The 24,177-nt window shown below is 51.7% G+C and overlaps 3 protein-coding genes across 7 annotated transcripts in view; 2 read left to right on the top strand and 1 right to left on the bottom strand.

Annotated features, from left to right (window-relative positions):
• DIP2A (disco interacting protein 2 homolog A) overlaps positions 1-8,287 on the top strand; it is an 83,932-nt gene extending 75,645 nt beyond the window's left edge. For all 4 annotated transcript variants that reach the window (XM_074548115.1, XM_074548114.1, XM_005486931.4 and 1 more), the window contains one exon: positions 214-8,287. In XM_074548115.1, coding sequence (XP_074404216.1) covers positions 214-466 — 253 coding nt within the window. In that variant the 3' untranslated portion in view covers positions 467-8,287. The remainder of the gene's footprint in view (positions 1-213) is intronic.
• S100B (S100 calcium binding protein B) lies at positions 1,780-10,297 on the bottom strand. 2 transcript variants are annotated; one of them, XM_074548123.1, is made up of 4 exons: positions 10,163-10,297; positions 9,251-9,403; positions 8,632-8,787; positions 1,780-2,820 (listed from the first exon to the last, which is right to left on the bottom strand). In XM_074548123.1, the coding sequence occupies exons 1-3, from the start codon at positions 10,265-10,267 to the stop codon at positions 8,647-8,649; spliced, it is 399 nt and encodes a 132-aa protein (XP_074404224.1). In that variant the 5' UTR covers positions 10,268-10,297; the 3' UTR covers positions 1,780-2,820; positions 8,632-8,646. The 2 variants fall into 2 exon arrangements, with proteins under 2 accessions (XP_074404224.1, XP_005486986.1); XM_005486929.4 differs by lacking the exon at positions 1,780-2,820 and having other exon boundaries at positions 7,846-8,787.
• A 4,246-nt stretch (positions 10,298-14,543) lies between these two features.
• On the top strand, positions 14,544-24,079 carry LSS (lanosterol synthase). The gene is made up of 22 exons (XM_074548117.1): positions 14,544-14,691; positions 14,795-14,972; positions 15,047-15,185; positions 15,263-15,371; positions 15,764-15,885; positions 16,176-16,272; positions 17,028-17,163; positions 17,346-17,454; positions 17,737-17,855; positions 18,232-18,329; positions 18,438-18,465; positions 19,012-19,068; positions 19,251-19,322; positions 20,331-20,381; positions 20,516-20,665; positions 20,989-21,085; positions 21,264-21,369; positions 21,595-21,660; positions 22,063-22,143; positions 22,428-22,598; positions 22,902-22,980; positions 23,067-24,079. The coding sequence occupies exons 1-22, from the start codon at positions 14,675-14,677 to the stop codon at positions 23,256-23,258; spliced, it is 2,274 nt and encodes a 757-aa protein (XP_074404218.1). The 5' UTR covers positions 14,544-14,674; the 3' UTR covers positions 23,259-24,079.
• Positions 24,080-24,177: the final 98 nt, after the last annotated feature.

Below are 24,177 nucleotides of genomic sequence, written 5' to 3'. Positions count from 1 at the left end.
TATGTATATAACTGAGTTTTCTATATACATAATATACTGAGTTATATGTATATAATGAGTTATGTATATCATTGGCTGTAGGTCCTTTCCAGCCTCAAAGCATTCAGGTTTAGTTGTAAGCTTTGGGAGGCCTTGTCTTTCTTTTAATAATCTCTTTTAGTGACTTGTCCAGGTGTTTTTTCCCCCCCATTAACACGTGTGTCGTGCCAACAGTGCTGTGTTTACGTGGACAAACCTGCTGGTGGTGGTGGTGGAGCTGGAAGGCTCAGAGCAGGAAGCACTGGACCTGGTGGCACTGGTGACCAACGTGGTCCTGGAGGAGCATTATCTCATTGTTGGTGTCGTGGTCATCGTGGATCCCGGGGTCATTCCCATCAACTCCCGCGGCGAGAAACAACGGATGCACTTGAGAGACGGATTTTTAGCTGATCAGTTGGATCCTATTTATGTTGCCTACAACATGTGAAAACAGCAAATAACATCAAGGCTAAAGCACCAAAATCCATGGGGCTTTCCTCATAATAACATTGGAATCCATGCTCTTGTTTTTACAAGCTGTTGAAGACCCTAGGAAAATGGAGATACTTCTCTTTACGTGCAGCCCTTCATCTCCCAGACTGCATTTGCTTTCATAAACCCATTGTAACAGTCACAGCTGTCTTAGGATGGAGAGTTTACTGGAATTCCTGAAGGAAGCTTATTAGAACTATCATGGACCAATTTTATTTTAGGAGGGGGGGGCAGAGGGGAGAGAATAATTATGAATGTCAGTACTTGATGCACTGCATAAAAGGACACAGAGTGGGGTGGGGAGAGAGCACCAGCTGTGAGGAGGACTCCTGGAAACAGCACCCAAAGTCGTGAGTACCCATCCAGAGTTCACCCTCCACGTGACTGCAGTACATGGGCAGTATGGGGTTGGGGCATACCCTTCCACATTGCACACACCTCTGCCACATTCTCTACTGAAAGGCATTTTGCACATATTTGAGATTTAAAAATGCAGCCTTTTTATTTTAAAACACTGACTCATCCCTATTCAGAAGAAGCCAACCCCTTCCAGTCCTGGATTCAGTGTAACAGTTATGCTGCTGATCAGCTTTTTTGTACCAAGCAAAAACAAATGCTGTAACAAGGTTACTGATGGTGCCATGCTGGACTCTGTAACGCTATAAACTTTATAATAAAATACAAAGTAATACCCAGTTTTAAGTACTTGATGCAGGAGCCTTCAGTGCTCTTGCTCTTCTAACTCCATGTCAAAGTTGCTTGTTTTCATAGTTGAGCTGTTAATTCCTGCCCTGCACAATGCCAAGGATTTGAAAATCCATTCCAAAGCCACTCTGAATGATTTGTATAAATGTTTACAAAGCTTACAAAACGTTTTCCCTGAATATTCTGTGCTAAAACTTGAAATAGTAGCTTTTTTTTTTCCCCCACCATGGAAAACTCATTCAGTGTTAGTTAGCTTGAGCTGTTGTGGTACAAACTGCTTGTTTTCTTTGGAGTTGCATTTAAACTCTTTTGTTCAGGCTAAAATATCCAGTTGGTTGGGTCACAGTTGGACTAATTAAGATTCTGAAGTTTCTGCCTGCTCTAATACTGCAGTGAACCTAATGCAGAAAGAGAATATGAAGTTATTCAAGTAATTCTGTGTTTGAAGGTAGGCACAAGACTAGCAAATAATTATTTTTATAAATTTGTTAAAGACTTAAGAGCTACATAATTTTTTTTTAATAATGCACAAGTTTGCAAAAGAGCCAGTTTTTTCTGCAAGGCAATTCTGCCTGGATCAGTGCCTAAGAAAGATGGATGTCAGTCCCCTGATAGATTAGATGTATCCATGGTCAAATAAACTCTGAAATCCTCAAGAAAAAGCTCTCCTTTATAGTAGTGATGGGCCCTGGTGGTGTTTACCTGTGGTGTATAATACAGCTGCATACTCTGACTGTAATTATGTACAGAACTTGTGTAACTTATTGTTTGAGTCCAGCAGCCTCCAGCAGCAGCAGGCTGTGGGACAGCTCTCCTCCCAAAACAGCTGGCAAAAGGAGACAACTCCCTAACCCCCAGTTCCATGTTGTAGTTTTTTAGCAAACAAAGCATTGTAAGACTTTTGTATTGAGATACTGATGAAAGTGATACAAGTTGCCTTGTAAAGTAAATCTTAAAACAAAAAGCTTATTAAACATTTCAGAACAGCTCTTGCCAATCTGACTTGATGAATGTTGAAACTCAAGCTATTAGGTCAAAATCTTGGCTTAGCACAGTTCTCACTCATATATCAGACAGTTTAATGCATTAAGAGCTTTTTCTGCAAAACCTCACTGCAATTGCTTTGCAGGTAAAACAGCTGTAAAGCCTGGATGCTCCTGAATTTCCTGCTTTGAGCCCCTGCCAAGCTGCACTGCTGTCATCACTGTGTCAGGTATGACATCTCTGCCATGGGGCTGGCAGGATGTCACTGCCATGCTGCAGCAAAGCAGCTGCTCCATGCATGGCTGAGCCTTTCCAGGCCTCTGGGCTCCAGCTGCAGGCACAGACTGGCCCTGGCCCTGTTGGTTTGCAGCCAGACATCCACTGAAGTTTATCCCCTTGGAGACATTGCAGAAGGCACCAGCTGGACAGAAAGGCCTGAAGCCAGATCCAGGCTGCTGACTGCCAGGGAGGAAGCACTGGCTGAAAAGGAAAAGCACAAACTGCAGCACTGGGATGATGCCCTCCAGCAACTTCATCAGGCTGTGCTTCTGAATTCTCCAGAGCTGTCAGGGTAAAGAAGGTTCTCTCTGCAGGCCAGGAATCCCTTGGGCCCTGTGTCCCCTGGGAAGGAAAGATGAGAATGAGAGGGGGTGTTGGGCATGAGAAGGGTTGGGGAGGGCAAGGGCCATACTCTTAGGATTCCCTGAATGACCAAGGATGCCCTGGAAAGCAACAGCTCAGGAGGTGAACATATCCCTGCCAGCCAGGGGAGTTAGCATGGCATGGCATGGCATGGCATGGTATCTCCAGCCAAAGCAAGGATAGTGCACTTTACCAGGGATACACACACAGGAGACAGCAGTGACCCTGCCAGCTGCTGAGACTCCCCCAGCACAGAGAGCAGGGCAGCAGAGGTGGGCTCAGGAAGCAGGCAGGGCCATGGGAAGAACCCACTGTGCAGCAGTAAAGCCAAGGGACACCCTTACTCACTGGCTGCCCACTGATGCCCTCACCTTGCCCAGCATAGCTCAGGCTGTAGTCCTGGGGGGACTCAAGAAGGAAGGCTGGTGCAGCCAGGATAGCCAGGAGGTCATTTGTGGGGGGATGGACAGTCTGGCACCCAGCACTGTCAGCACCTGTGCCCCTCAGGGAGGAGGATGGGGCCCATACCCAGCAGGTGCAGGAAGCCCCCCAACTCGTGCACATTCTGTGTGACACATCAATGTCACCAGTGTGTCCAGCAGCTTGAAATAACCAACACAGAAAGTGTCAGTAGGCACTGAGGCCACAGGGATCAGCTCTCTGCGTGGTCCTTCTCAGCTCAAAGGAACGCTGTGCACATTGCAGCTTCATAAGGATTAAAGGTTCCAATAGAAGTCTCACACAAAAATGTGCCAGGGTAAAAACGTGTTTCATGTCTCCTTCTCTTCACCCAGATGGTGCTGCTGTGCTAAAAGTGTTGCCAGTTAGATTGAGATGACAAGAGAGGCAGAATACAGGGCTGTGTAGCAGTGAGAAGCTAAGGGCATGGTGTAGCCCAGCAAGACATTTCTGAGTAGGAGCCATTGTTGGACACAGTCAGTGCTGGACGTGGTACACAACTTCTGCTTGGTGAGTTCCTGAATGAGAATGGCAGTGCTTTCTCATGGGAAGGAAAGCAAGTAGCCCCAGTGTTTAGGTGCAGCTAAGAAGCTGCATTGTGCAGCTCAAGGGTGGCAGCAACTTTCTCTCCTGGTATATTTTGTTTGGAAGCACTGACTCAATTTGTGCAATCATGGAGTCAGTGTCCATCTTTGGAAGGCAGTCTCCCTCCTGAAAGATTCAATTTGGCATGTGCTTTCCACTTCTCAGAGGCAGCCTTCTTGAAATTGTGCCAGCACACTTCTTTTGGACAAGGTAAGCAGCTACACCGAGTGTTGGTGAGCATCTGATCTAGTGCCCCATGCAGGTAATGCCCAATACCTGTGTTCTGACATCTTTGTAGGGGATCAGTCCCTGGATGTTTTGGATTTTGGAGGAGTGAATGCCATTTCTTTTGAGATGGAGTTCTAGTTGCGCTCTGGCAAAGAAAGCAAATTTGGATGAGCACTTTGGGTGATCTCAGTGAATTTAGAGGCTTTTCCCAAGTTCTCTGGCTTAGAGCTGTTGAACTGTCAGTGGAATGCAGATGCCAAGCTGTTGAGTTTTTGTCCTTGTAGCTTTAGTGTGTGACTAGTCTGTGGTGCCATTCCATTTGGATCCTGACTCTGAGACTGAAGGCTTAGGATGGTACCCAGAGCTGAGAAGGAAAGGGGCTATAGCAGGGGGTGTGTTTGTAGTTTGATGGGGGCAGTTGAAATTGTAGGCAGCAAAGAGCTTTCTCCACTGACACTTTCATGAGCCCTGATTTTGGCAGATGTTTCAAGTTTGTTACTGGACTCTGTGAGAGTGAACAGGTTTGTTAGGGCAGAGGAGTTCACGTTGCCATTTGAATGTGCTGCAAGGAAGAGTTTGTACTTGGAAGGGGAAGATCAGCCAAACCTTTTTGTTCTGACAGAGGTGATTTGAGAGCAGGGACGTTTCTGACTCAGCTCTGTCCTGGAGGTGGTTTTGAGCTTGGTGCATGTCCTTGTTTTGTGAGTCAACAGCGCTATCGTGTGGTTGGGTTGGCTGTGCAGTTCATAGGCTGCAAAAGAAAAGGCAATTGCAGCACAGCCTCTTCCTTTTAGAGCCTTTTCTGTGCCACCAGCTGCTCAACATGTAACTCACACCCACTGAGCTGCATCCAGCTCCCTGGAGATATGCTCTTTCCCTCAAGATCTGTGTGCCATCTTGCACTCTAACTCTCACAGATCCCAGACCCCTTCAAAATGTCCAGCAGCTGCTCACAAAGGAAAAATTCTACAACAGAAAGCCACTGCTGGCCTTTAGAGTCCCTTTGCAGTCTGTAAGCTAGACAAAACGCACTGGTGATGAACATTTTCCTCCTTAACTGTACATATAGCATCAGCACATTCTCTCAAAGTGGCTGAGTCCATTGTTAGAGCAAAGTGTTTCCAGCTGCAGTTCTGACTGACAGATGTGCCAGGACAGAAGGCATTTGCCAACCTACCCTCTTCCTTTGCAACCTGGGAAGATCACTTTCATGTACTTTCAATGGCACTGTGTCCAAGCAGGTAAAGCTCACAGAGATGGAAGTGTCAAGACAGATGTTCTCAAAGTACCTCCTTCTCTTACTAACAACATTTAAACTGCACACAATGCTCTGTATCTTCTTTCCCAGACAGACTTGCCATCACTTTTTTCACTCTCACATCTTCACTGCAAAGTCCAGCAGTTGCTCCCATAGAAGAAGGCTCTAGAAGTAAAAGCCAGTGCAGGGCTGCACCTTCTCCTTGCTGCACATAAACCACATCACACCAGTGCACTCTGTCTTTCCCTTCTCCACTGCCTCTACCGTTGTGTTCTCTGGATCTCAGAGCCTCAAGGTAGGCACAGGTGTTCCCACAGAGGGGCTGGAAGAGGAACAGGTAGCAGCACAAGTAGCTCTTGTTTAACTTCACCCTCAAGACTGCCAGCTTAGGACTGGGAATTCAGCTGGCAGGCCGGTGGCAGCCACGCTCCTTTCCCAGCCGGGACGCTGCACCCAGCTCAGAGAGCTGTGCCAGGACAACGAGCTTGCCCTGAATTTGCCCCTGAAACTTGTGAAATGCTGTCTAAACTTTTGGAAACTTGCATTTGAACCACATTCAAGGGGAAGCCCCCTCTCTATAAAAACCTTCAAGAAGCACAGTGCTCTCTGCACAGTCCTTTTCAGCTCAAAGTACCACCATGCACATTGCAGCCTCGCAAGGACTGAAGATTGGATAGATGTCTCGTACAGAAAACTGTGCAAGGACAAAAATGTGTTCTTCATGTCCTCTAATAGTGTCTTTGTAGTGCTGGAGAGTGAGGAAGTTCTTTATTCCTGGCCAGGGTTTGTAAATGGCTGACAAAATTCCAGCCTCTACACAGGCACAAAACTTTTCCATCTATTTCTACATTTTAAGCAAACAAATTAATGTTCATTGGTTCTAAATTGCATAATTATATTTTATTTCTTAGTATACTCTCCTCTATTAGTTATTGATTCCTCACTGTTCATGCTAATCAGTCCATATTTTTAGGGGTTTTAGTATCTGTTTTCTCCAGTAAGGACTTTTCAACACACAGACACAGTCTTTGTTAGTCTCTACTGGTTTCTGTAAAATGTCCTTGTAGTCCCTAAATTCTGCATTCCAGATGTCCAGCTTCAACAATACATCTTTATCTCCCAGGCCTTGTTCATTGAAGCATATCAGATTCAGTTTATCAAAACTTAATGTGTCAGAAATTTTCCCAAGCTGTGTTCCCATAAAAGTAACTTTAGACAGCTTTGCTAAATGCTGGCTTTAAATGATACAAGACTAACGTACTGCTTATCATTAATATACTGGTTCTGATTAATTAAAACAAAATTTAATAAAGCCATTAATTTTTTTTAAGTTATGTCACTTCTAACAGCTGCAGCATTTTGGAAAGCCTGTAAAAAATTCCAAAAAGAACTCTTCCTGTCCTTCTTGCAATGTGGCTTATGGGAGATAGGGTATCTGGATTAACTTCTATCTAGACAAAATGATGTGCTGCACCAGCATTACTCCCAAGTGGTTCCTTTTTCTGACACAAAGTTCAATGCGAACACTTCTTGAGGTGCAGCAATGGGTCAGACTGCTGGGCCCACAGGCAGCTCACAGTGTGCAGAACGCTCTGTGCTTACAGGGCATTCCACCTTGGAAAGGAGCCCTGGGAGGTCTTTTCCTGTCATCTGCATTTTTTAACCCAGACTTTCACGGGTTCCTGACCAAACCACCTGCTTTTACTTAGATCCTTGTTTATGGAAGTAATTTAAGTTATAGTCTTTAAAAGAAGGCAAGTGTTTTGTTTGAAAAGGCAAGAGAGGTGAGGCACTTAGAGAAACCATTTGTACTGACAGTAGATTTAGGAAACAAACAAAGAACTGATCCTGCAAAATGTGTTTTGTGTTTAAAAGCACTGCAGACAATGGCATCTTCTTCTGGGCCTGGCTCTGCCTGAGTGTCCCCTTGCACAGCCTGGGGGAGGCTGATCAGAATAGCAAGATGGTCCCTGTCCTAAGATGTCATTTTGTGCATAAAACCATTATCATTTGTGGAATGAGGTAAAACCAGTAGCATCTGAGAGCATCTTCGCTGTGAATCTGACACAGCAGGAGCTGCAGGAAGGCCCAGTTCAGGGTGTTGCTGAGCTGGATGGCAGGTGCAGACTGGAAAGGCAGAAGCTCAGGCCTTGGGGGGGATATTCTGGGTTTAGCTGAGGCTTTGCAAGGGCTCACCACTGCACACCCCTGATGTCCCCAGTAGCAGCAGTGACATCCTGCAGAGGGCCCCTGTGTTCCTGTGTCCTGGCAGGTACAGCTGGCAGTGTGGGCAGCCAGCTGGAACTCGGTGCTGGTGCCGGTGGAGGTTGTCTGGCCAGTCACAATGACACCAGGGAAGGGGAGAGGGGTCAGTGCCCAACGAGAACCCCAGGGCATGAGCTGTAGCAGTGCCTCAGGCCTGATTCCCCAGCCTTTCTCTCTCAGTGCAGAGCAGCCTGGCACAAAAGGACACGTTTCTCACCACAGGCCAAACCAATGTTTTATTCCTTGTCATTTCCACACACTCAGGAGGCTGTGCCTGGTCTGTGGTCACACTGGGCCGCTCCCACTTCCCTTCTGACTGAGCCTGGACACCTTGTCAAGGCATATCCCAGGCCAGGAGCTGACCCCAGTGCAGGAGCCTCATATGCTGCTGCTTCCAGTTCTGCAGGCTGCTAAAGCAGGATTGATCAACAAGTGAAAGCCTGAGCTGTCAGATGGTTATGCTTTTAGATTGTTACACTTTGCCTGGCAAGCCAAGGGTGTCTCAATGTACCAAGAAATGGCTGGGCTCTGTGAGCACCTGTGATGGGACAGGAGCTGGTTTCTAATGCCATGCCCAGAGCCCACAGGAATCACTGGGAGCCTTCTGTTCAGGCCAGTGGGCTCAGCAGCAAGATTCCAAATCCAGCCCCTCTGCATCACCTCTTCCTTCAACCCCTGAATTTCCTTTTTTCCTTCACAAGCAAGCTTGGATCACAGCATGCCTCTGCTTCTAGCCCCATGCACATTCCTGACTTAAAACAGCAGGGAAGGAACTTGAGGCAAGGCACTCTCACTGCACCCAGCCCAATGGGCACCAGCCAACAGCCTCTCCTGAGCCACACAAGTGTTTCTTGTTCACAAAGCCACAGCACTTTTAATAAGCTGCTTAAGTCTAGCATAAGCTGAATTCTAAGGTGTCTGTAGTGACAGCCAGTCCTTTTCCTGGAGGAGCAATGCTGCCTTGCCTCTCTCCAGCATGAGCAGAAGGGGCTCACCTGCTTCCCCCCAGTTCACTCCTCCTCAAAGAACTCGTGGCAAGCAGTAGTGACCATTGCAATGAAGGCCACGAACTCCTGGAAGTCACACTCAGCATCCCCATCGCCGTCCAGTGCCTCCATGACTTTGTCCACAGTCTCCTGGTCTTTGATTTCCTGAGGGGATAGAAACAGGCAGCCAAAGCTGGGGAGGACCACAGCGTGGCCCAGACAGTAACATGTCCACGTTTCCCAAGTGCTCTCATGGCTGAATCTGTGCTCAGACACATCCCAAAGATCTTGTGGCTGTTCCCAGTCTGGTGGGGCACTGTCCTGTGCCCTGGGGAATTGCAGCCACAGCTGTGCTGCTGGGAAGGGACATTTGAGCCCCCCGGGGCAAGGCTGTACCCCGTGTCAGGGAAGGTCATTTCCCTAGTATCCAACCCACACCCCAGTCTGCCATATAGGCTGTTCCCCTCATCCTGCTGCTCTGTAGAGCTGGGGCAAAGGATTTAATGCCCTGCTGTGTAAATAAACCTCTTCACCTGTGCTGGCTTCCAATGGGGGACAGAGCTGGGGGAGTGTGGGGCTGTTGGATGGCCCCTGAGCCCAGCCAGGCTGCAGGGAGGGCAGTGCTTACCCCGAGGAAGTGGCTCAGCTCGTTGTTGATGAGCTCCTTCAGCTCGGATTTCTTCAGCTTGTGCTTGTCTCCCTCCTTCCCAGAGTACTGGTGGAAGGCCTCGATGATGGCGATCATCGCCTTCTCCAGCTCAGACATGGTCGTGGCGCGGCCCTGAGGTCAGAGGGGACGGTGGGAGCACCAGCCTGGGCAAGCTGCAGCAATTCCCATTGATTGGGAAGCACGGCCACCCCAGGGCCCCACTCATGGATCAGCAAGGTCAGACCTACGTTCAGGGCATTCTGCTGGGAGGCGCTGGCAGCAGCTCTGGCTTTGGGGGAAGGTCATGAGAGACCAAAACTCTGCTGCCAGGGGCTCTCAATGATGGCAGAGCCACAGGATGAGGAGAGGGGCAGGCATGGGGTCGGCTCCAGAGCTTCAGGAAGGTTTTGCTGTGCCTGCTGTCACAGGTCCCTTGGCTGTGCCTCTGCCTGGAGCCCTGTCTCCAGCCCAGCAGTCAGGGGAGCCCGCTAGGAACCGGTTTGGATGGGTGCCAGCAGGTCAAAATGAGCACCTCTCGAACCTCCCTCTTGGGTAATGGGTTGCGGAGACCCTCTTAGGATATGATAATAATTCGGATTGCAGCGTTCCCTGCAGACTTCACAAACGGACAAACCAAAGAGACTCTAATCTCCTTGGTTGAGAGGGAGAGCTGCCAACCCAAAGCTGGGAAAATAAAGCAGCCTTATTGCCCGGCACTCACTTCGTTCATATCCCATCGGTAAATGTCTCCTGCCCTGCGACCTGGCTCCTGTTTCTCCACCACAAGCTACTGAATCTGATCCCGCAGCTGATGTCCTCCCCGCTCAGCACTCAGTGCCCGAACGGAAAGACTGTTACCAGACACGGCAGAAAACATCCTAACAAAAATACCCTTTCCATGCAGCAGCCCTGCGTGCAGCCCGTCCGCAAGGCTGAGGAGCGCTCCCGAGCAGAGGCGATGCGGAGCGGTGCTTCTGCCCTGACAGCACCCACCATCCCCCGGGCAGGGCCATCCCCCGGCCACTCTCACCTCCGTGCTGCCGGCGGGGCTGTGGCTCGGCGATGCGGCGTGGCCAGGCTCCCCCGGCGGGGACCGCTGCCCTCTTATGGCCGCGGGGCCGGGGCGGGGTGTCCGGGCCGGGCGCTGTGCCCGCTCCGCAGCGCCGCCCGCGGGGAGCGAGCCCAACGCACACGGGAGCCCTTGGGAAGCCGCCCTTGGGACCGGGAAACACCGCCTGCTTCGCTGGTTTCGTTTGTTTTCCTTTTCACCTGCTTCTACTGCACTTACAGTCGGCCAATTTTATAAGTACATAGGGATTTATCCCGTTTCAAAATGTATGGCAGTAAACGGAGATCATCCCTAGATGCAGTTGTTACACATTACCAATAAATCTGTTGTGGTACCATTTATTTGTTCATATTTTTCAAAGATAGAATGCCTGCTCTCTGTTCATTTGATTCACAGATGAATCAAATTCACAGAACATTCTGTGAATCAAACTGGCAATTCAAAGATGTGAATGCTTTCTTTAAAGGTGCTGTTCTGCTCTGAACAGTGAGTATGCAAAAATAGCAATTCCTTGTATGTCTCATCTTTTCACTCTGTTTACTGCATGCTATTAATATGGAAAACACTTTTTCTGCTTTCTACTGTTTTAAGATTGTAGAGTCAGGCCAGACAAAGAAAATAAGGTTATTTCAATTCACTCAGCTTCACCAAACACACCACCCAACAAAATTAAACCATTGCTGCTTGTGCAAAACCATTTATACCATGGGACTCAAAGCATCAATGAAAATACATTTTGCAGTCAGTGTGAGCATAAGATTTATACTTTTTTCTGTGTGTTGTTCAAGAAATGTTGAAATGTTCAAGAAATATCTGCCTAACACCAGAGACAAGTGAAACTGCAAATATTTTGAACCAATTCTGAGAAGGGAAGTGTAAATCAACATGCAAAACTCAGGAAAAAAGATGAGTTATTGTATGTGTACTGATTCACACTAGAAAAAGAATATTTTCTTTTTAGAAACTTTGAAAAGTTATCTCGAACTTTTTTTAAAATGAGATCTTGATACAAAACTTGTTCACATGTCCCCTGCCAGCCCAGTGGCCACCATGAACTGGCCTTAAATGCACTTTTATCTAAACCCTGTTGCTGGACAGACATATTCCCTACCAGTTCCTGTGTTCCCAAATCTACTCATACAACACCAACCATGTTACTTAAAAATTTTTTCACATACTGATGTAAAAAAAAACCCATCTACTTTGATAATTTCCTTACATTACCTCATGAAAGTTTTTGTAACAGGCTCAAACACTGGTTTGGGGAAAAATAATTTCCCTGGCATTCAGGTTGAGTATGTTGACTCTAAATATTTGCCTGACCACCGAAATTCTTGCATTTAGGGCATTGCAAACTCCAGTTTGCAGTTATCTGTGCTCTGGTGGGACTAGCAGGGACAGCAGGGATGCTTTTAGGTAGTTTCTAGTGTGAAGGTAGTTTGTCAGCAATTTTGCACTATTTGATTTTTTCCAAGAGGACTTGCATTCCTGTAAGAGCTGGCTATAAATGGGGCTCTCTGTCAGCAGGAAAGACACAGCATTTTTCTGTTGGTAGCAATTTGATCTGGTAGATCTCTAGCTCAGACCTCAGCCAAGAAATGCATTAAAGCAAACCTTTTCTAGTCAGAGACAAGGTCCTAGCCCATCTCCTTAAACCCTATTCTGATGTCATTCTGGAAAGTGACCTTGCCTTAAAATGGAACAGAAAATGTTGCATTTGACAGATCAAAACTTTAAGAGTCTTGAAATTCTCTTTCCTGGTGGTTCTTGCTGTCCATTTCACCCCAAATCATTCTGACTCCTGTATTTTACAGGTAATGATCTGGAATGATGTCCTGATAGGATGGGAAGGAGCAGCAGGATCAGATGTGAACACCAGAAACCTTGACCATCTTCTGCCTCTGCTAATGAGCAGCTCCAAGAGACTTTCCTGATCCTTGTCCAGGCTCATATCCTTTGCAAAGACTGCTCTCCTGGCCTGGATCATCCCTAACCCAGCCTGTGACAGTCCAGGAGGTCTGGATATGAGTGTGGGGCTGTGAGCTGTGCTTTCAGTGCTGCCCAAAGAGCTGCTTCTGCTATTTTAGAAGTCATGTTCTGATCTTCGAACAGGAGGGTGCAGCCTTGGGGCTCCTTTCCTCAGGGTCAGAGCTTTGGGCTGATATGTTTAAAGAAGCAAGGGGGTTTTTCAGTGCCCAAGGCTGAGCAAAACACTTGAGCCCTCTGCCTGTCTCCCTCACAATGTGGGCTCCTCATTCCAGGAGAAAAGACAGCTTATTTCTTTGTCTCTCGGGTGTGTGTGGCGCCAGGCTCTGCCAGACCATGAGACAAACGCCAGCGGTCATTGAACTGGGACAAAAAAAAGTCATGAAAGCAGAGGAATTTGGGTGGGAGGGCAAGAAACTGCCTCTGCAGGGCTGCACTCGCAGTGCCAGCACACACAGCAGCTTTGCAGGGAGCAGGTTCCCTGGCACCTCCAAACACAGCAGCCAGAGGTGAATCAAGCTTGCAATTCAAAGATTAATTGCAAGCTGTCTGAATCCAGCTCAGATTCAGACACAGAAAAACAAAAAATGGATGAAAACAATGCCTAAGGAACAGGAATGTGGCAATTATTAAAAATGTCTGGTGCACGTCTCTTGTTTAGAGACAGAAAATTAAAAACAAGTTGTTCATCCTCCATCACACTCCCCTTAGGCAAATATTACCATAAATTATCTTAAGATTTTGGCAGTCATGGACAAGTGGATACTTTCATGAACCTTATTTCAGGCAGAGTCATCATGGCAATTTTTTTTTCTTAACCCAAAAATAAATAGACTATTAACTCTCAAATACAACACCCATGTCAGTGAACTGCTAGAGTTCTCTCTGTTGGTATAAACTGTGCAAGAGAAGCAGCACAGCTCTCCCTACTGAGGACCAGTGGGATCAGCCACAAGTCAAAGATATTATCCCCATCCATTCTCCCTCCAGGGGAAGTCCAGACACATCCAAAAAACATTTTTGTTTTTGCCTAGTTTATGAAATAAATAAAAAATTAATACTTTAATTCTCAAATAAAATCACTGTATCCTCTCCAGATAATCCCTGACGTTATTCTGGGCACGAGTGAAGACCTGTTTGTTAGAAGAGGAGTACTTTAATTAATTAAACTTCTACTGTGCATGATATACTGTAAGTATTAATAATTATAGAAGTATTAATAGACAGGCGTTTTTCTGTCCTGGGGTGTTGATGGATGCCACATTTGTGAGTAGCTCTTTTGTCCCTGGGCACTGCACAGACATGGAGGGGCTTTTCTGCCAGTTTAACTTGGTCTGGTGCCACCTCTGTGGGAGGAGAGAAACCAGGTCACTGTGAAAGGCTGAAAGGAATTTATCACTCCATTTAAACAAGTGTAAATGTCCACCCAGCCCTTCCAACAGCAAGTACAGCATCTGGGATTTACAATCCCTGTGTGCCTCCTTTTGGGGAGCCTTCTTTAGCCAAGGGGCTTTGAAGGGCTGAAACTCTCTTGCTCACAGGCCTGGGAAGGCAGTGATGGGTGTCAGGAGAGAGATGGGGACATGTCACTAGGAGCGGATAGGAGGAGCTCTGCCATCTCCTCATGGACTGCTGTCCCACGGCATTACCTGCACGAAGGTGACACCCCCGGACCGTGCTGGAGGGACCAGGGCAGGGTTCATAGTGAGGGTACCTGACTCACCTGTAGAGCACAACACGGTGTTTTATTGGTGTCAGCCCTGCCAGCCACAGCCCTCCTCACCGGGCTGGGCCCCGGTGTTTAGAGTGCCTGACACCCGGGAAAGCAGAGCTGAGGACGCTGAGTCAGCAGTGGGGAACGGGGGCACAGGAGCGTGGGCACACCGGGTCAGGGTGCGCTGTGCCCGTGGCTGGACCGCTCCCTGACACATCTCCCGGCGTTGTTTTCTTATTTCCATTAACGATGGAAACCACACGCCTGGACTTTGGCGAGGCACGGAGGCGGGGACAGCCGTTCCAGGCGCTGGCGCTGTCACCCAAAGGGACGGCTCGGCTGTCGGGGTCTGTGAGGGGGATGGCACTCCTGTGCCGCGGGCAGACGGAGTGGGAGTGAGATGTCGGGCCCCGGCAACTGACGGGGTGGCGTCCCATGGCAGGAGGGGACGGGAGAGATGGGGCGGGACGGGACCGGGAGATGGGGCGGGCCGAGAGGAGATGGGGCGGGCCGGGGCCGGGAGATGGGGCGGGCCGGGGCCGGCCGGGGCGGGCCGGGGGCCGCCATTGGCTGCCGGCCGTGAGGCGATGTGGGACCAGCCGGTGCGGCCGCGGTGCTGGGATCGATAGCGGCGATGGCGGCGGACGGCATGTGAGTCCCGGCTGGGATGGAGAGCGGGGGGCACTGGGTGGATCCCGGCGGTGGGGTCGGGAGCGGCGTGGCGGCCGCCGCTCACGGTGCCCGTGTCCCGCAGGGCGGTTCGGCGGCGCGGCGGCCCTCGGCGCTCGGCAGCGGCCACTGAGCTGCCGGCCTGGCGGCTGCGCTGCGAGGGTGGGCGGCAGCTGTGGCGCTACCTGGGCGATGGCGAAGGCGATGTCGCGGAGCGGCGAGCGCAGACGGCGCTGGAGCAGCACAGCCTCGGGCTGGACACGGTGCGGGGGGCCCGGGCCGGGGCGGCGGGGCCGTGCCCGGGCCGCAGCGCTGAGGTGCCCCTGTCTCCCCACAGGGCGCGACGCTGCGGACGCTGCCGGCGGCCGGCTCGGCCCGGGACGCGGCCCGCAACGGGATGCGGTTCTACGCGGCGCTGCAGGCCGAGGATGGGCACTGGGCGGGCGATTACGGCGGGCCGCTGTTCCTGCTGCCAGGTGAGCCTGAGCACCTGCCCAGGGGTGAGTGCCCTGGGGCTCGGCTCTCTACACTGCCGCCCTGTCTGGTCCTCCAGGTCTCCTCATCACCTGCCACACGGCCAAAATCCAGCTGCCCGAGGGGTTCCGGAAGGAGATGGTGCGCTACCTGCGCTCCGTGCAGCTCCCGGACGGAGGCTGGGGCTTGTGAGTACCAAGGATGCTTCTCTGGGTGATGGCAGCTCCAAGGGCAGGATTTGGAGCTGCTGTCAGACCTGCCCAGGCTCAGGGAGGGGGACTCAGCATGTGTGGGAGCTGTTGTGGGGATGGTTGGAGTTGCTTGTGCAGCACTCCACATATGCTGTTTGTCACAGAGGTGGCCATAGCATCAAGTCTGGCCACATCTCCTCTGAGACACTCTATCCCAAAGCATCATGTGGGACAGGGTAGTGCAGAGCAGTGTTTATTCCTGTATTAGTCAATCCCTCTTTTCCAAAGTCACCTCTGGCATCCCACTTCACCCTAGCAAAGAGCCCTGTGTCTGGCTAACGGCAGTAGCTGACTAATGGATGTGGTGTTTCTGTGTATGCCCTTGACAGACACGTGGAAGATAAATCAACAGTGTTTGGCACAGCCCTCAACTACGTAGCCTTGAGAATCCTGGGGCTCGGGCCAGATGACCCTGACGTTGTGCGGGCCCGTGTCAACCTGCACAGCAAAGGTCAGCCATGGGGCTGGTGCACTGCTGAGAGAGGTCCGGCCACACCTGGGGGCTGCAGGGAGTGCTGGGGACTGCCAGGCAGTGGAAGAACTGTTGTTCTTACTTGCCTTTCGTGGCAACTGCGTTTTCAATTAATGATGGGAAGCTGTGTTGCATTTTTGTGCCGTTACCTGCTTGCCCTGCTTTGGGACATGTGTCCCAGCCTGAGTAGTGTGCTCCCAAACATGGGGAAAAAAGGTGGGAGCTGGCATGGCTGTGTTAACCCTGAAAGCTGCTACTGTTCTGTGCAGGAGGTGCTGTGGGAATCCCTTCCTGGGGCAAGTTTTGGCTGGCTGTCTTGAACGTTTACAGCTGGGAGGGAATGAACACGCTTCTCCCAGAGATGTGGTATGTGCCCCCCTCACTGTGGAGAGAGGAGCTAGTGTCAGTCCTGCCACCAGCCTCCACCCAGAACTGTCCCAGGCGCTGGTGATGGCTGGGATAACTCCAGCTACAGCCAGGAACTGGAGGTGCCCAGGCTGCTTGTCAGCTGGGAGCCAGCAGCAGGCCCAGGTGGATAGCACTGAACACTCCATCCAAGGGAGATGCCAGAGCACAGCCCTGTTAGCATTCCCCACAGGGTCCCTAACACATTCATGTGCTCCCTGCCTGCCACCAGCATCTTCCAGCAGCCAGAACTGGGCCCTAGCAGGAAGGGACAGCCACTTGTGAGGCTGCCAGCCCTAAACCCTTGCTTGTACCCTCTCTGAATACTCAGAGGGCTGCTGGGTGTCAGAGAGGGGAAGTGTCTGGAGGGAATTGGGGGCTGCACAGTACCAAGGGCTGCTGGTGCTTTGTCAGCAAATGCCATTAACTATCAGTGCAGTCCTCTGCCTTCAGTGTCCCATGTGTGTCCCAACTAGCACCTCTCCTTCCTCTTTGAGCTTGAGGTCCTCCCTGCCCTGTGTCAGCTGGGAGTATCAGGTGTCAGGAGGGAGTATCCCTGCTGGAGGGGGAATCTGAGCAGGGCCAGGCTGTGTGTATATCCCCTAGTGCATGAGACAAGGAAAGGCTGCCCTGCTCTGGGCATTTCACACAACATCTCTCCAGTGGCCCTTGGCCTTCCTTGTTCCTCAGAGCAGCACTTTCTCTGTTGCAACCAGGCTGCTTCCCACGTGGTTTCCAGCGCATCCGTCGCGGCTCTGGTGTCACTGCCGCCAGGTTTACCTTCCCATGAGCTACTGCTATGCCAAGCGTCTGTCAGCAGAGGAGGACGAGCTCATACGGAGCTTGAGGCAGGTAAGGAGGGAGCTGATCCCCCACTGTGACATGGACACATGGCTCTGTGGCCAGCTGCTGTGCTGGCCATGCTCCTGTGAGCCAGCCTCTCATAAGCTGCACGGTGTGTGAGGCAGCTGCCAGCAGTGCCTGCCCCAGTGCTGCTCCTGGCTGGCCAGGCTGCCCTTTGCTCTCTCCTGCAGGAGCTGTACGTGCAGGACTACGGCAGCATAGACTGGCCAGCACAGAGGAACAACGTGGCTGCCTGTGACGTGTACACCCCGCACAGCTGGCTGCTGGGTGCTGCCTACGGTGAGTGCAGGGGCTGCTGCCAGCAACACTGAGGCTTAGGGACTACTACCAGCTACTGGTGTGCACCTTGCAGCTGGGATGGAGACTGGAACTATGTGATCCATGGGATTCTCCCTCCCTTGTGCCCATGTCCTCAGGCCACTCTGGGGCAGAGCTTTGCTCCGTGCTGATGCTTGTTGGTCGATGGTTGATGTGTGAGTTGGGGTGCAGCCTGCCACAGCAAGTGAATGTGGCTGCACAGGGTGGGGTTTGTTCACTGCATGTCCCTTTCTTCTCCTGCAGCCATCATGAACGTGTATGAAGCTCACCACAGCAGCCACCTGCGGCAGCGAGCCGTCACAGAGCTGTACGACCACATCAAGGCCGATGACAGATTCACCAAGTGCATCAGCATTGGCCCGGTAGGACACGTGCTCTTAACCCTTTAGTGTCTCTTTGTTCTTGAAGGACAGCTTGTGCAGGTGTGGCATGTAATAATCACCAGATCTTACTCAACTCCTCCTGCTCCTGATGGCTCAAGAGCTTCAGGCCAGCAGGGCATGGGAGATGCAGAGGGCATTGGGACAGCTGAGGCCCTGGTGTGGGGTATCTCTCCTTGAGGTCTGGGGAGATGATCTCATGGCACCTGCCCTGCTAACTCAGCTATGCTGGGCGATGTCACATTGGGATCAAGGCTGAGACAACCTCTGGATGGCTTTGTGTTGAGTGGGTTGGGATGTGTGTTTCTGGGGCTGGAAGAAGCTCTATCCAGAGCAGTGACAGTGCTCCTCTTGGCAGATCTCCAAGACAATCAACATGCTGGTTCGCTGGTTCGTGGAAGGGAAAGACTCCCCAGCTTTCCAGGAGCATGTTTCCAGGATCCCTGACTATCTCTGGTAAGGGCTGAGTGTGTCCCATCTGGCACAGCACACCATGACTCCTGATGTACCTCCCAGTGCTCCCACTGTGCCTGTGCTGCAGCACTGTGCTCTCTCCCCCTACAGGCTGGGCCTCGACGGCATGAAGATGCAGGTGAAGTGCTGTAGGAGTTCAGCTGTGACTGAAGGGACCCTGGTGTGCTGGGGCAACCTGTGGAGTAATGGGATAGTGTGTTCATCCCAGGCCTGAGCTCCTGGCATCTCACCTCTGGTGGCCTTCTCACTGCCATTTCCCCCAGCTGTGTCAGGAGGGAGTACTGTCTGTCCTGCTAGTTTGCCTCCCTGTGGCATTCTGTCCATCCTCATGAGTCCTGGGAGAAGGGCAGGAGAAAGCCAGGGCCCAGATTCTCAGTGTGGGCTGAGCTCTGCTTCTCTCAGAGCCATTGTGTCCTGCTGTTCCTTGATGCTAGCCACCTCTCCTGCCTTGGCTGTGCACAGAGCAGACTGAAGCAGCTGTGTCATTTTGTGCTCCCTTGCTGTCCCTTGGCTTGCTGCATCTGTCCTCTCTGTGCCAGCACAGGATGACACAGGAAGGAGCTGTTGAGGGTAATGAGGGAGGGATGTGCTGTCCCATAGTCCCCACAGCTGGGTCAGGCTGCTCCTAGCACCTGCCTCTCACTATCTGTTTTCTCTCTTCCAGGGCACAAACGGATCCCAGCTCTGGGATACTGCTTTTGCCATCCAAGCCTTCCTGGAGGTAATGCACCCTTCAGAGCTGCCTTGGGAAAATGATCTCTGCTCATGAGTCCCCAAGTACCAGAGCTCCTGCTGTGCAGCCCCTTGGAGCTCTGTTCTGGCCTGGCATGCTGTGACTGAGCTGGGATAACATGGCTGGCTACAGCCCCTTGCTGACTGTTCACTGTGCATCTCTGTTTCCAGGCAGAAGCCCAGGAGATGCCTGAATTCACCTCCTGCCTCCAGAACGCCCATGGGTTCCTCCAGTTCTCCCAGGTGAGCAGAGCTGGTCAGTGGTGTCTCACACACTGCCTGTGCAGGCCTGGCTGTTGCTCAGAACCCTGTTGCCTTCTCAAGAGAGCTTCTGAAGGGCTGACTAGCAAAGTCCCAGGCCCAGCCTCCTGTTTGCTACTCCCTTTTTTCAGGGAACCATCTTTGAAGCTTGGAGAGGGCCTTAGCAAGGCTCAGGATTGCTTGGGTTGTCTGCCTGAGCTTAGAGGGGCTGGAAAACGGAGAGCTTAGACTTATTTGCCCTTCATCTTTGAAGCATCATTCTGGGAAACCCAGGACCATTGGATAGTGACTGTATGAGCTCAGCTTCTGCTGGCCAGGCCAGCAGTGGCTCAAGGTGAGGGTCATTGTCACCAATAGCTTGATGCATAGGGCTTCAAGGATGAGGGACTTCATGTTTCAGAAGGCTGATTTATTATTTTACGATATATATTGTATTAAAACTATACTAAAAGAATAGAAGAAAGGATTTAATCAGAAGGCTGGCTAAGAATAGAAAAAGAAGGAATGATAACAAAGGCTTGTGGCTTGGACAGAGAGTCTGAGCCAGCTCACTGTGATTTGCCATTAATTAGAAACAACTGCATGAGACCAATCACAGATGCACCTGTTTCATTCTACAGCAGCAGATAATCATTGTTTACATTTTGTTCCTGAGGCTTCTCAGGAGGAAAAATCTTAAGGAAAGGATTTTTTATAAAAGATGTCTGTGACACATAGGCAGTCACTGGTCTTGTTTGTGGTGCTGCTGCATTGAAAGCAGATGGTTCCCTGGCAGGCAAGCTCCCAAAGGGGGCTTTAGCAACACTTGCTGAAATCAGACAAAATGTGATTTCTCCCTGCTCCAGAGGTGACCTCTTTCCTGTCTACTTCCCTCAGTGGAAGGCAGGTACTGTGCACTTCCACATGGAAAAACAACCTGCAATGGTTTTAGCCCATGGTCCTGCAGCCAGGCACCTCCAGGCTGCCCTCACTGTCTCTTGTCTCCTGCAGATCCCCGAGAACCCACCTGACTACCAGAAATATTACCGCCATATGAACAAGGTACGATGGCTGGCACTGGGGCAGGGATTTGGGCAGAGGGAACAGCAATCAGGAGCAGCACCTGCTCTCTTCCAACAACAGAGTGGCTGAGGGAAAGTGATCCTGCTGCCTAAGCTCACCTGATCCTTTTCCAGGGTGGCTTCCCCTTCAGCACGCGGGACTGCGGCTGGATCGTGGCAGACTGCACAGCAGAGGGGCTGAAGGCAGTAATGCTGCTGCAGGAGAAGTGTCCCTTCATAGCCAAGCCTGTGCCTGCTGAGCGCCTCTTTGATGCTGTGAATGTGGTAAGAGCTGCAAAAATTAGGCCAAGGAGCATGCAGGACTGTAAGAGAAGCAAGGCCCAAGAATTGTTAGATCTGGTATTAGATATGAGCTAGTGTGAGGCCTGGTGTGGCAGCACTCTGTTGTGACTCAGAGCTGCCTGTGTCACCTAATGTCATGTGATGGCCCAGGTTGGGCTTGCTTTGTCACAGTGGTTCGGGACCTGGGTTTTCTGCCTGCCCCATAGACCTATAGGTCTGACTTTATGCTCACAGCTGGCTTGGGGCCAGACTGGAGTAGTGCTGCCCATGAGGTTGTACCACCCTCTCTCTGCTTGTCTGGGCAGCTGCTGAGCATGAGGAACCCGGATGGAGGCTTTGCCACATATGAAACCAAGCGAGGAGGCCACTTACTGGAGCTGCTGAACCCCTCAGAGGTGTTTGGTAAGGGGGTTGGTTGTCCTGCCCACTGAGAAGGGACAGAGTGGCCTGGGCTCACTGTGCCCAGTGGGTGCCTGGCAGGGGATCAGTGTGCCCTGGGTCAGGGACCGGCTGGCAGTGGCTGGCCTGCAGGCTTGCCCATACAGGGGCTGTGGCACTGATACCCACTGCCTGCTGGCAGGTGACATCATGATTGACTACACGTATGTGGAATGCACATCAGCTGTCATGCAGGCACTGAGACACTTCCAGAGCCAGTTCCCTGAGCACCGAGCTGTGGAGATCAGGTGAGGCACTGCGATGGGAGCTGGGCAGGGGAGAAGGCAGGTTCACTGTCCCAAGCTGCCTGCCATGGCCTCCTGAACAATGGAGCTGCCTGTCTGCATGCTCTTGTCTCTTGTGCCCTCCAATAATGAGACCCATCCAAGCCTCAGAGGGGCTGATGGAGCCCCCAGTGAAGCAAACACTGAGTTTGAGCTGCTTCTGAAGTGGATGACTTCTTTCCTGTCCAGGGAGACTCTGCAGAAGGGCCTGGATTTCTGTCGCAAGAAGCAGCGAGCAGATGGGTCCTGGGAAGGGTAGGTGGTGTTCCCAGCACCCCATTTTCTTCTGGCTGCCCTAGTGCGAGAGGGATGATCATGGCAAGTGTTCCTGGCTGGCAGGATCTGTGGGAGGGAAAGGAAGGGCTGATCCTCCTCTAGCTGCTGTGCTTTGCTCTCAGTTACTCTCCCTCCAGCCCAGGTAGAACAGGTACAAGACCCAAACAAGGTTGGGATGGTCCCAGCTGCTGTGGTCCCAGTTCTGCTGACTTGAGTTAGCTGGGAGCAGGTGCTGGTGGGACTGGGCATGGTTGGGCCATAGGGGAAGGCAGGCTGCAGCTCTGTGCCTGGCTCTGCTCTTCTGTGAGCACAGCTGTGTTGCAGCCTGCCTCTCTCTGGGGCACTGCACCCCTGACAGTGCTGCTCTCCTTTTCTTCCTAGGAGCTGGGGGGTTTGTTTCACCTATGGCACCTGGTTTGGTCTGGAGGCATTTGCCAGCATGCAGCACACATACCACAACGGGTGAGAAGGGAATGTCTGGGTGCCCTAGCCCTACCTGCCTCCTGGGCCAGGGTAGGACTCTGTGGTGGGGCTGGATGGATCCCTGGCTGTGCATGGACTCTCCTGCCTCAGGGACTGCTCCTCCCAAATCCTGTGCCTGCACTATGGCCATGGCACTTGCTGCCTCACCCTCAAACTCAGGGCAGCCCCAGCCATGGGCACTGCTTCTCTTTGCAGCTGAGAGCTGTGGGCATCCAAACACACTGTCCCCAGTCCTGTCTTGATTCTGGCCCCCATCCCTGCAGGACTGTGTGCCAAGAGGTGGCCCAGGCCTGCCAGTTCCTGATCTCCAAGCAGATGGCAGATGGAGGATGGGGAGAGGATTTCGAGTCCTGTGAGCAGCGCACATACGTGCAGAGTGCCGAGTCACAGATCCACAACACCTGCTGGGCCCTGCTGGGGCTCATGGCTGTCAGGTAAGAGTAGCCCCAGTCCTCAGGGAAAAGAGATCAAACTGAGCTGGGTGGCCTTGGGCCTGGCTGGTGTGACCCAGTGCAAAGCAAAGCTTTTGAGCATGACTGCAGGCCTCCAGCCTGGGAAAATGGTGCCATATTCATAATATTTAGTGTCTTGGGGTTGTGGGGAGCCCTTCCCAAAGCAGTCAGCATGCCTGGGGCAAGCTCAGGGCAGCCTGGAGGTGGTTGAGCTCCCCAGACACGTGGATGAGGGTTTGCAGATGGTTTGGATAAAGATGCTTCCATTTCCCTTGTGCTTTGTAGGTACCCTGACATCAGTGTGCTGGAAAGGGGCATTAAACTGTTGATGGATAAGCAGCTGCCCAACGGGGACTGGCCTCAGGTACATCTTAAGTCTTTCCAAAAAGTTCCTGAACATGCAGCAGTCCCCTGCCACTCATGCCATTCTGCTCTCTGCTTGTATCCCAGGAGAACATCGCTGGGGTGTTCAACAAGTCGTGTGCCATCAGTTACACCGCGTACCGCAACGTCTTCCCCATCTGGACGCTGGGGCGCTTCTGCCGCCTGCATCCCAAGAGCCCCCTGGCTGGGCAGCTGCCAGCCAGAGCCAGCCCCTCGGCTGGGGCAGGCCAGGAGGGGCAGGGAGCCCTGTCTGCCTGAACCTGGGACGCTGCTGGGGATGCCACGGCCCCAGACTTGTCTTGAACTGGAGTCTGCATGGGGCTGTGTGTGTTGCATGGGACAGCTCCATGCTGACCTTAGCATGTGGACTGCTGCCTCTGCCAGGGAAGGGTGCTGTGCCGGTGCTGCAGAGCCTCTGCTTGCTGTTGAACCTCTTCTAAACATTCCCTTTCTAAGGTTTTTTCCAGGTATGTTGTCCATCCCCAGATGGGGAGTGAAGTGCCTTTTCAGACCATTTTGAAGATCAGATGGAGCTGGCAAGCTGTGTTGTATTCCACATTTGGACATACTCTCATCCTGGGTTGCAAGGCTGCCTTTATTGTCACAGGCTGTCTGTCTATACCAAGAGTGGGGTTTGGGGTCTCCCCTGTGCCCACCATTGGGGCTTGGGGGGAGCTGCACAATCCCTGCTGAGCTGACCTCTGTACTGTGGGTGCCAGCAATGGCCTTTGAGTTACTTGCTCTACTCTGGAGCCCACGGTGGTGGGGAAGGACACCTGTCCTCCCCCAGATGTGTGAGAAAAGGAGTGCTTTGCTTAATTTTCTTATTCCTTTGCTTAATTTTCTTATTGTTCTGTCCCCCAGCTGGTGGCACCTAGCTTCCCCAGGTGAAGTCACCACCAGCCCTTGCAGAAGGGGCAGCTGAAGCAGAAAGCTGTGAGGTGGTTGGCATCATGGCACAGCCTGAGCCCCAGAGCTCCAGGCTTCCCCCAACTCAGACCATGGTGCTGTGGGGCATTCCCAGGTCATTGTCAGAGCTGGAAATCAGATGGGGTAATAAATTGCTAAGGGTGATGCAAGAGGAACTTCACTGTGTTCTCCTTTCTGTCTGCTAGTGTGTGTCCCAGGCAGAGGGGAGCTGGCACAGCAGCCTCATGTCCTTGGGTTGCCTGTGCCC

Source organism: Zonotrichia albicollis, chromosome 10 (assembly GCF_047830755.1).
Source record: "Zonotrichia albicollis isolate bZonAlb1 chromosome 10, bZonAlb1.hap1, whole genome shotgun sequence".
NCBI classification, from domain to species: Eukaryota; Metazoa; Chordata; class Aves; order Passeriformes; family Passerellidae; genus Zonotrichia; species Zonotrichia albicollis.
Note: the sequence above shows the minus strand (reverse complement) of the source record. Positions and strands in the feature narration are given on the sequence as shown.